The 11373-nt window shown below is 35.6% G+C and overlaps 1 protein-coding gene across 1 annotated transcript; it reads left to right on the forward strand.

The window, feature by feature from the left end:
- On the forward strand, window positions 1–1500 carry LOC107685420 (interleukin-8-like). Its single transcript, XM_016481992.1, has 4 exons — window positions 1–134; window positions 228–357; window positions 1036–1104; window positions 1262–1500. The coding sequence occupies exons 1-4, from the start codon at window positions 68–70 to the stop codon at window positions 1293–1295; spliced, it is 300 nt and encodes a 99-aa protein (XP_016337478.1). The 5' UTR covers window positions 1–67; the 3' UTR covers window positions 1296–1500.
- Window positions 1501–11373: the final 9873 nt, after the last annotated feature.

Raw genomic sequence — 11373 nt, forward strand, 5'->3', positions numbered from 1 at the left:
ACAGCACTACACTACAGCTTTTTGATTCCTTCACTGGTGTTGCTCTGCACAATACTGACTCAGAAAGATGAAACTCGCAGTATCGGCTCTCGTGCTTCTGATCTGCACAGCTGCACTGCTGTCCACAACAGAGGGTAAGCAGACTAACGTTCACTCATCATGCTTTCTGACCTTTTTGATGAATATTTCGTGCTAATCTTACAGGAGCTCGCTCTCTGTCACTGCAGGTAGACCTAAACGCCTACAGCTACGCTGCAGCTGCCCTCAAATGCATTCAGAGTCAGCAATTCCTGCTGTAAAAATACTCTCATTGAGGGTTATTCCTGCTGGACCACATTGCAAAAATGAGGAGATCATGTGAGTGTGAAACACTTCAAATACAGACACGTAATATGCAGTAGGAGTCAAAACGTTCTTTTTTTTTTACGGCTTCTTCAAAAAAGCTAGAGCTATTACAGTTAACAAAAACAAAAAAAACTATTAAAAATGACAAAAAAGTTGAGAAAACTTGTCCCAAGGTGCATCCTGGGATACATTTAAACATCATTTCAGGAGTTCACAGTGAATCTTCTAGATTTAAAGCTCTTTAAGATCAAGAGAGTGTACAAATATTTGACTGGCTGGCGGATGGATGGTTCATATTCTAAATGAATGAAATTTGATCATATTTACTCACCTTCAGCCTGTATGACTTGTATCTTCACCAGTGAATGCCTGAGCTGTTATTCTTTAAAAAGTTTTTTTTTTTATCATAAAAGTCTTGCTTTTTGCTTGGCAGTCGTGGTCACCATTGAGTTTTATTGTATCGGAAGGAGTAACTTGGACATTCTGCTAAGTAACTTATTTTATGTTCCTCAGAAGAAAGAAAGTCATACAAATTTAGCAGCACTTCAGGGCGAGTAAATGATTTCTATATTTGGGTGAACAATTCAGTTAGAATGATGCAGTCAGAGTGTGACTCATGTGTATCATTTTATGCAATAATTAAGAGTCATTCTATCAATTTTAAAGAATTACATAATTTGTTTCTTGCAGTGCCACAATGAAGAAAGGACCGATGTGTCTTGATCCTACTAAAGACTGGGTGATTTCTCTCAAAGAAGAGTAAGTTCTTGTTTATGATGGCTCTAATTATCCGTCTTAAAATGATTCATTTGCATGATTTGAATTGTATATTAATGTTTTTAAATTTGTACACTGCAGCACTTTGGTGCACCTTTCATCCTTCAGACACTAACATGTGTCTCTTCATGTTTTGCAGAATCAACAAGAGGAACGTCACAAGCCAACAATGAATGCATATCACTGTTCAAAGAGCAACTGAAGAAACTGATTCAACTATTACTGTAATATAGAATTTCTGATTTTGTCATCTCTGAGTGATATGTGAAATATTGAATGTGAAAATGTGCTCTCACTACCACCTGTTTATTAAAGGTGAACTTGCCTGAACGTCATTATATTTTATAAAATTATATTTATTGTTGTTGTGTCACTGAATTGTCGTTTTATATGCTCATATAATTTTGTATTGTTTTTAAAAGAAGAATAAAAACTGTCATAATGGATATTTTAGGTGTGCCTTTTTGTCATCTCATAAATCATTACAGTGAAAGGAGTGAAATTATTTCCTTATGAGATTATTTCCTCATGAATCCAAACCGTCAGGAACTCTCAAAAACAGCTGCCATGCAACAAAACAATAAACTTTCTAATCTGACGGGAAGATCTAGAAGAAACAACTGTCCTTTCACACACCCTTAAGCCCCTCTCCTTCCTTCCTGGGCAGATTGCCCAGGTCACAAAAAGTTGACAAAAAGTGTCAAGAACTCAAGTTACTATACTTATATCATGCATTTACTGTATCTTCAAAATTCATAATCATAACCCTTTCATGTTTGGTATTGTTCTAAAGGTCTCTGTGCGATTGGTAACATGGTCTCAATTTCACAGTAGTCACTTGTGTTATGAGAAATATTAAAAACTTTTGTAGAATTGTGTTCTGCTGAGGAGGGCGTGTGTCCCTCTTTAGGGCCTGTGGGAATGTTTATCTGTCCCCAGCCAGGTGCAACCCTGGAGCACGGGAACCTGAGAAACCAAAATGTGTTTTATGTTTTTACAACTGGTTTGAGGATGTCTTTGTTTTTGTTCTGGTAGTATTTAAGGGAAAGTTGCAAATCAGTCTTGGGGATTCTGTAGTCAGAAAAACCCCCCATGCTGTGTGTGAGAGTCTCTGGAGCTCTGCACCAGAACCCTCGCTGCTGTGTGTCTCTCTGCTGTCAGGTATTAGAGCACAGTTGTTTGTGCTACTACATGTGCACATAGGCTAGTTTATTCTTTAAAAACACATGATTACTTTGCTGTAAGTGTTCTTTGAAATACTTAGGTAAAAGGTTGCTGATGCTATATGCATTTTAGACCGTGTGTCTTGTGTTAAATTAGGATAACTGTTACATGTGTGACTATGTTAAATTTGTTTGTCTCCTGCGTGGAACACTTGGCTATTTTCCATATAGCTACAGTAAACCATGTACCGGAGCAGTGTTGCCACGCGGATACAATATGTTTCACAATTGCATTATCCTTTCTAAATTGGCTTCTAGTTGTTTCATTATGTAATTGGCATGATACAATTTTACCTGACAAATAATAAATTGTTATATATGATTTATTCTGATCTCTTCTGAAATCATTTTTCAAGTAGATTAATGTGTAAGTGGTATTTCCACAAATCTGCGTTCGGGACAGATCATACGGATGGGGAACACTATTAGGGGCTTCTGATTTCTGACTGTCACTGGCTTAACACGGTGTAGCTCTCGTGGTTATAGGAGAAAATACAGTTTTTGTTATGAGCATGCAGGGTGCAGCTCACTTAAAGGTATTATAACCACTCTGCATCCTCTGAGTAAGGTCAGAACTGACGAGTTTGTGTCCGTGGGTTCACTATCGGCCGAGTGCCATTCCGGTGCGATACCTGGTCCCTAATGAACGAAGAATTGAAAGAATGGGATTTCCAGAATACTCAAATATCTAAATCAGGGCTGCCCAAGCCTGGTCCTGGAGATCTACCTTCCTGCAGAGTTCAGTTCCAGCCCTGATCAAACACACCTGTCTGTAATTATCAAGTGCTCCTTCAGAACCTAATGAGTTGGTTCAGTTGTGTTTGAGCTGAACTCTGCAGGAAGGTAGCTCTCCAGGAACAGGATTGGGCAGCCCTGATCTAAATGAATATACAATCGATATCTGTGATCAGTTTTTAATTCGAAATATCTCCTAAATTTAATGATCACTTGAAATTGGTGATCTGGTTTTAGCTAGACTAAAATTTCAGTTAAATCCTGATCAATTCAGAAGCGCAAGTAAAAGACCGAATATGCATGAAACCTTCGAGCAGGCCGCTGGATTCCGATTTTTGGGCTGGCGGGTGGATTCTTACAACAGCATCATTCCCTGAGCTGTTCAAAATTAAGTGAATTTCACAGAAAAATTATTCATCTTATATTCACCCCTTATGTCTTTCCAAATGTGCATGACTTTCTTTCTTCTGCAGAACCCAAAATGAGAAATATGTTCTGTTTATTTGCATGCGTTATAAAAAACGTGGACTTCAGTCTTTCAAAGGCATTATAAAGCAGTCATAAAAATAGATAAAAAGAATAGGCCATATAACTCATGCACTGTAAATGTCTTCTCTGTAATTTTTCACAAAACAAGCATGATTTATTTGCAAATCTGACTAGATCTGTTTTTTGAGGAGCAGCCCACTGGAGGAGAAGGTTCAAATAACTGTAAAAAAATATACATGTAAAATATGATTAGTCTTACTGTGTGTTTACTGCACTGATGAATTAGTATATTAATCATTTGTGATTGTGTAGGCTTTATTATTTTTTTATTTCTTTCAGAACGAAACGTTTAGACAAAATAGCTGTTAAAAATCTCAAAAAAAAAAAAAAATCTTTAAAAAAAAGTTTGCATGTGGGATTTTTGCTCAGTATCATATTTGATATTACATCAGGATTTTATGGCTCATATAATAAGATATAGTAAGAATATGTAGCTCAAACTCGAGGTGAAAAAATTTTTTTTTTTATTCAGAGGCCCAAAACTGAGCAAAAAAATAAGCAATTTCTTGCAGATGCTGATATTTATATGAACAAAAATAAGATGAAATTCTGATGGCTTGTTTTGTAAATGCTTGTATTGAAAATACTCTGTAATTTCATAATGCAATGCAATGCAATACAATCATGATTGAGAGATTCCTCAAAAGCCTGATGATCATATTTGATACTTATATTTGAACATGATTTTTCTAAAAAAAAATATGATGGAAAGATAATCAATGAAACATTAGTTGCGTCAGTCCAGTAAGTGTTCATCTGGAATTATTACTAATAATATAAAAGTTATTCATATATTTACCTCACAAAAATCCGTAAAGATTTAACAGCAGAAAGACATGCGGAACACAAGCTCTGAAGGTGGACAGCTTTACAGTTATACTAAAAGGCCTTTTAAATAAAAAGTATAAACTACATCCCCGACAGCATGGAAGAAAAACTCCTACAGACATGGTAAACTCACTTTTAAATAAAACGTTCAGCATAATTTCTTACAGCCTACTAGTGTTTAAAATGCATATATTACAGGTTGGTAAAGCCAATGCGCATGTGCAGTCAAGCACGCACGTTTCAGGACACTGATGCTGCGTCCCAATTTGCTAACTATACTATGCCCAAAAAGTATCTTTTTGTGAAGAAAAAGTACATACTTTTGAGTATACTTGAGTTACTTTGTCATAACTGCATCTTTAATGGACCACTCTGTTGCTTAGTTACATGCATTCTGTCTGTCAATCATCTTATCACAGTTAACATCATTCACATTTTGTTTAATTTGATTTCCTACTGTATGGACCCTTTTCACAAGACTGTGATGACACGTTTCAGCGGTCATCAGCTTCGTAAATCCTCCAAATTTATTTATTTTTTTTTTTTTTAAATGTATGTACACTATGCTTTGTATTATATTACCTTTGCATCAAATTACAAAAAACTAGTTAACGCTAAAGCAAGGGTGTTTCTGTCTGTGGGAGCAAACATATCTTTATAAAGTTCACAGTGTCGCTGCAGATGAAATATAACGTGGATAATATTAAATAAATATTTTTTCAGTAGACATTGATTATTTATCACTCAAACCCCTTTCTCTACCTGTCTGTCGGTCTTGCACATCCCCCCATGTTTGTAGGTTTTTAACACTTTTTATGCGTGTATGTAGTTCTAATCGAATCTTCATCCAACGCGCAATGTATTGTGAATCTGCACTTTGAATTCTAACCAGTAGTAGACCATCCGGGAATCTCTGGCATACTCATTTCAACATACTATGAGTATGTATAGTATACATACTATAGGTTATATAATATATACTATGAGTATGTATTATATCAATAAGTATCGGTTTTTATTTCTCCTCGTTTCTATTACTTGTTTCACTTCTGTTTCAGTTTTTATAACCATTTCTTACTATGTGTCAGTAAGTTGTTGTTATTTTAGCATGTGTGTTTGGCTCAGTGTTATTTTTTTAGGATTACTGATGTTTTTTAGCATGTATGTTTGGCAGTGATATTTTTTAGGATTACTGATAAACTACTGTCGTTTGATTTGTATTATTTGTATTTGTTATTTATTTTAAATTATTTCTGAATTTATTATGTCTGTATAGGTCTTTTATTAAGTTTGGTTTTATTTAATTTGAGTTATTTTAATACTTCAATAAACTAAATGGAAATGAAATAATATATATATATTGAATTTATAAATGTGTATATATGTTGTCCTCATTTGTAAGTCGCTCTGGATAAAAGCGTCTGCTAAATGACTAAATAAAAATAAAAATAAATACTACGATTTCCGAATACTATTTAGGATGGATAGTATGCGAATTGGGATGCAGCATGACTGTTTCTAGCGATTCTAACAGCAGCTGCGGGAAGGCGAGACTTAGGCCTATTCCACCATATTGTGCATTGAGGTTTCTGCCGTTCATAGTGATGAGTGAATTGTCTCTGTCTTGGTTTACTGTCTTGGTTTTCATTCATCGTAAGTCAAGAAAGATGCCTTTTTGCAGTCAGAGGATGTAGTTACTACATATACCAGCAGGGGAAAATAGTATATTTGTTAAGTATGTTTTTAAGTGTATTTCGTACTTTAATTTTAAAATGATTTATGGATAATCAAGTAAACTTAGGTTGCTTCAGCCCAAATGTTGAAATCTTCAAACATTATTAATGTTATTCTTTTGTATATTTGACATATATATAGATTTCATCAAAAAAAAAAAAAAACGTGTACCACAACCTGAAGGGGGGCATTTGTTATTTAAAAATGTACTTGCCTTTTAATATGAACTATCAATCAGACAACAGAAGGCATGTAGTAGACTGTGTGCAACAGGGGTGGACTTACCCATTAGGCAAAGGTAGGCGACCGCCTTGGGCCCCCAAAAGCCAAGGGCCCCCTAAAATACTTTTCATATAGGATATGCGCATTAAGCGCTGATACACGAACGGTTGCTGTTTACGGTGTTTATTACCACGACAACCGTCCGTCTGTGGCGCCTGCATGTGTACGGCTGTACGCACTGTGAGTACCATGAGCGCTCAGACTGACCTCAGATTTGCCCGCAAACATTTCAGCAGTTATTATAGGACTGTGTCTCCCGTATTTCTGTCAACTGAACCCATGCCGTTAATTATGAATTTATCAGTCTTTTGCATGCCATAAGTCAATTTCTGCATAGAAATATTACGCCAAATAGAAGCAGAAAATCGTGCTATACTATGCACTTTCATGAGATCAGGTTGGCCTACAACAATTAATTTGTTGGCTATTTTATAAATGGGAATACAACGAACATGACAATGTTTACATTCAAGCTACCCGTAAAATGTATAGTGAAAAGTACTATAAAAGCGTCTGGAATGCAATAAAGTAATTTTAAGGTGGTTTTTAAAGCATTTGCTGCATGGGTAAAAAAAATAGGCTAATAAATGATTCACATATCATACAAAATTGCGTTGCAGCAAATCCTTTACATTTTCAGGTATTCAGAACAGAGCAACATAAAAATCAGAAAAAGCAGCTATACAATTATAGAACAAAGTTTTACACATATGCCATTTTAATTTGTGTTTTATTTTTTTATTGTACGGAATTATAAAATAAAACGCAAATTATAATCGGGCCTGTTTTAGGCTTTTCCTTATTTTTATATTTTAGATATCCATCAAGTATGGTGATGAAAAAAAATGACTCGCCATCTCATTGGATGTGCCTTTTGAGAGAAATGCACGGAATACATAATGAAAGAGTTTCTTTTTTCAATCTGAATTATTTCGTTTTAAAGTAGCAATTTAAAGCTTTCTATATATTTTTTATCATGTCTGTGAGGCAATTCGCTGAGTTTAGGTTCATCATTGTGAAGCGCTCCTGTTCAAGACCGAGACGGCAGAAAGCGTTTGTTTTCTTTATTTGATAAAAGCACAATGTTTTGATGATATTGTGAGTGCACACAAATAAAACTAGACCCTTTACAGTTTAGAATGATGTATTACTCTTACCTTTATGAGCAAAAATGACTGCGTATTAAGTTGTTTCCACTGTTAGAAATAAATGCAAGTGATTGCGCTGGCGCGCTTTAGGTTCAACTCTCCGCACAAACGATTGGATATGAGTCTAACAGCGCACATTTATCTAGGTTAAACACTTAAACTAACATTATGATATGCTTGTGTAGCCTGTTGGGAAGAGTGAAATATTAATTGTATTTTTTTGCATGATGAACTTCCCAAAACTATTTTTCTATGGAGTTGAAGTCATTTAATTTCACTAAATATTACATTTACACCTACATGGGTCATGCAATGTTAATGTGAGTAAGAACTATTAATTATGGCGTTTGTTCGAATGGGACACTTATCTGTGTTGCATGCTATGCTTTTGGGGAGTGCGTGAGTTACGTCAGCCTCAGACCGCGAATGGACGCTGGCGAGTGTTTAATGGAAGAAGTTAGCGCAATGGATGTTTCTCTTATCAAGTGTCCCATGTGTTTCAGATCAATAAATGGGATTGTTTGAAGCTGGCCCGCTGTCTCCAGAGTGATATTGCTTATGTACAGAATCAGATCTGCTACACTTGAACTGTTTTATACAGTATATAGATTTTATTTTAGGCAAGTCGTGATGATTTGAGAAGGCTAAATTGATCAAACATATAGGCTATGATCAATTCACTGTCTGCCGCTGGCCGTTACTTCAAAAAAAACGTACATAGGCTATTATCGATCAAAAAATGCTCCAAACGTTTTTCTAAATTTACTTTATAAAAAAACTAAATGACATATAATCACTTTTCCATTACATACAAAACTGAACTATTTTAATAGCTGAAACAGTAGTATAAGCTTTTTTTGGGAAAAGGGGAAAAAGACGGGCTAGGGCCTATATTTGAGGCCTGTGCAGGGCTCTAATCCACTTCATCCAACGCTGTTTTGTTCTCATCTGTGAGCATGCTCTTGATATATGTATTTTACCATTTTGTTGAGTTTAAAACGGGACACATTCGTTCTGCTCTCACTGATCATTTGCCCCCCCCACCACAACATGAAAGAAAGCCATTATAACATGTACATGAAAAATGTAGAAACATTGGACACAACTATGGGATACCATTGTGCAGCAGCAAGCATCACAACAAAAAAGGAACCTCACGGTTGATCTAGGAAAATGTGTGCAAATGTATAGGGCCCCATTACTATATTTTGCCTGGGGCCCCCAATTCACTAAATCCGCCCCTGGTGTGCAACATGCTAATTTTGAACATGTTGATGATTTAGAGGCCTTAAAAATGTATGTATCAAATATAATACAGTAGGCTTTAGGCCCAAAAATTATATTTAGGTCACTGCGTGCTTCTAACCTAACAATCTTTAGCAAATCCACTGATGCATTTTTTTTCCTCAAAAAGCACTCTTTTTGAGTATACAAACTACAGTTTTGTTTGTGTGTGACTCTGATCTATAATAATGAATAAAGACCTGCAGGTCTCCTGAAAGCTGCGCAGCTTGCAGTCAGTCAAAGAGCGGATGGTTTCTGGCCAGCTTACAGTTTATCTGAGATAGTCTGTGATTGTTCTGGTCTGCTTAAGGCTGAGCTTAGTAAGTGGGTGTGAGTAAACTTTGCACAGTTTGTGTTAATTTAGGTGTGGTAGACTGTTTATTGAAATAAAGTTTTAGTGCACATCTCCTTGTAATCAGCCTTTCTGGTGGTCATTTTCGTTTTTGTCATTTTTATTTGCCATATTCTCGTGCTGGGTTTAACTGTATCATCTCTATTTATTTATTTATTTATTTATTTATTTTAAATCTCTTTCTGTACTTTCTGCTCATTTCATTTCTGCTCTAGCTTGTGTGCTCACCAAACTATCTCAAATTACTTGCATTACTTGAAAATTACTCTTATTTTAAGTCGCTTTTGAATCTCACAACAAATCATATACTAAATCCGTGCCATTTGTTTCCTATTCATTTATTTTAAATATTTTTCGATACTTTCCTGCATTTCACTTCTGCTCCAGCTTGTGTACAACTCTACAATATTTCATTTAGTGCTTTATCTTACATTTTTCAACTCAAATCAATATTTAATGTCCATTTTTGTACATACTATGTAGCCAAGAACATTGTCCAAGTACAGTGTATACATTATCCCTGTGATTGTGCACCATCCCCTTTCACTTAAAATATTAAAATTTCACTAAATAAAAGGAGTTAATTTCACTCAATTATTACTGAAAGTTCTTTGTACTTAATAGAAAAAAGTTACATGAACTAAAAATTATTCTATATCAAGCTGAATATAAAACTGAAAGAGTTTCAGCAGATTTCTAGTTCACAGCATGCTTTGCATCAGACTGTATAAGGAGAATAAATGTTGAAATTAAGTGTTATTTTGTGTGTTTTTGAACAAGAGTAATATAGGGAGAGGATGGGTGTAACGATGCGTCATGACAAAGAAGTGGGCATCCAATAGCAGGCTTTATTAAAAAGAGCGTAGTCAGGACAGGCAGGGTCAGATACCAGCAAACAATAACATCCAAGGCACAGACAAAAGAGTAATCCAACAAGACAGGCAATGATCAGGGCAGGCAGCAGTCAAATTAAAAAACAAGGTAACAGTCCAAGGATCAAAACATGAGAAAGGCAAAACTTAGGAACATGGAAACTAGGAAACACGGAAGAGCTAAACATTCAATCACCAGCGATGTGAACATGTGTGTGTGCTGTTCTTATAGTGTGAGACTGATGAGGTGATGAGAGACAGGTGATTGCAATTGATGATGAGTCCGGGCAAAGGATTATGGGAAATAGAGTCCGGGGTTAAGTGGCAAGAGTCTGGAATGGAGTGCGCTCTAGCGAAGCTCAAGGGCACTCCAGCTAGAGATCGTGACAATGGGCTGCAAAACTTTAAGAATATATAGGTTTCTTGTTGCTTAACTGTGTACATTTAAGCATATATAGTCTCTATGTAAGTCTGTTAACTGCAAAAGATTTGAGTTAATATGTCCATGCAATGAATTGTGTTAGCTATAGGTCAATATTTCAATTAAGTTGCAATTCACATGTTTGTGTAGTTCCAAATCAAAATGTAAAATTAACTTAATCTTTGAGTTTGTTAATTACCTCAAATTTTGAGTTCTGCCAATTTATTAGGGTTTACAGTATGCATGTTCACTTCAGAAACATTTGTTTTTCTTATCAGTTATAACACTGTACATATAGCTATTGTTCTTATTATATATTTCAGTTTATTAAAAAATTGCATGTTATAATGCAACGTAAACTATTATCATTTAAACTCTAATACATTTGCAAATAAAAACTAGCAAAAGTCAGCACATGTGCATTTCTATTGATCAGCCTTGATAGATCAGCTGTGCTGTGAAAACAGTTTTAAGGGTGAATGGTATTTTTCTACCTTTCAGATTTCTTTGCTTCAAACATAGTTTCTCATATGTGCAGCATGAGAGGCTCGTCAGCTGAATGAGTTTTTTGAGAATTTGGCTGTTTGGTGTAAACACCAGAGGACTGCCTCGGCAAGTGTTTGCAGCTTTCAACATGTTCAAGTAGTTTCTCACCAAATTTGCATGTGCCATTTCCATCCATCTATATCCAAAGTTTATGTAGGCCTCTTTGTAGTAACAGTGCTTTTCTAGCTTTTGATCACCTAGATTGGACCAAAAGAGCACCACTTTGGCACCACTTTGGTCAGTGATTAAATGAAATATAACCCCCCCCCCCCCCCAA

Source organism: Sinocyclocheilus anshuiensis, unplaced genomic scaffold, assembly GCF_001515605.1.
Source record: "Sinocyclocheilus anshuiensis isolate Anshui unplaced genomic scaffold, SAMN03320099.WGS_v1.1 scaffold1058, whole genome shotgun sequence".
NCBI lineage: Eukaryota > Metazoa > Chordata > Actinopteri > Cypriniformes > Cyprinidae > Sinocyclocheilus > Sinocyclocheilus anshuiensis.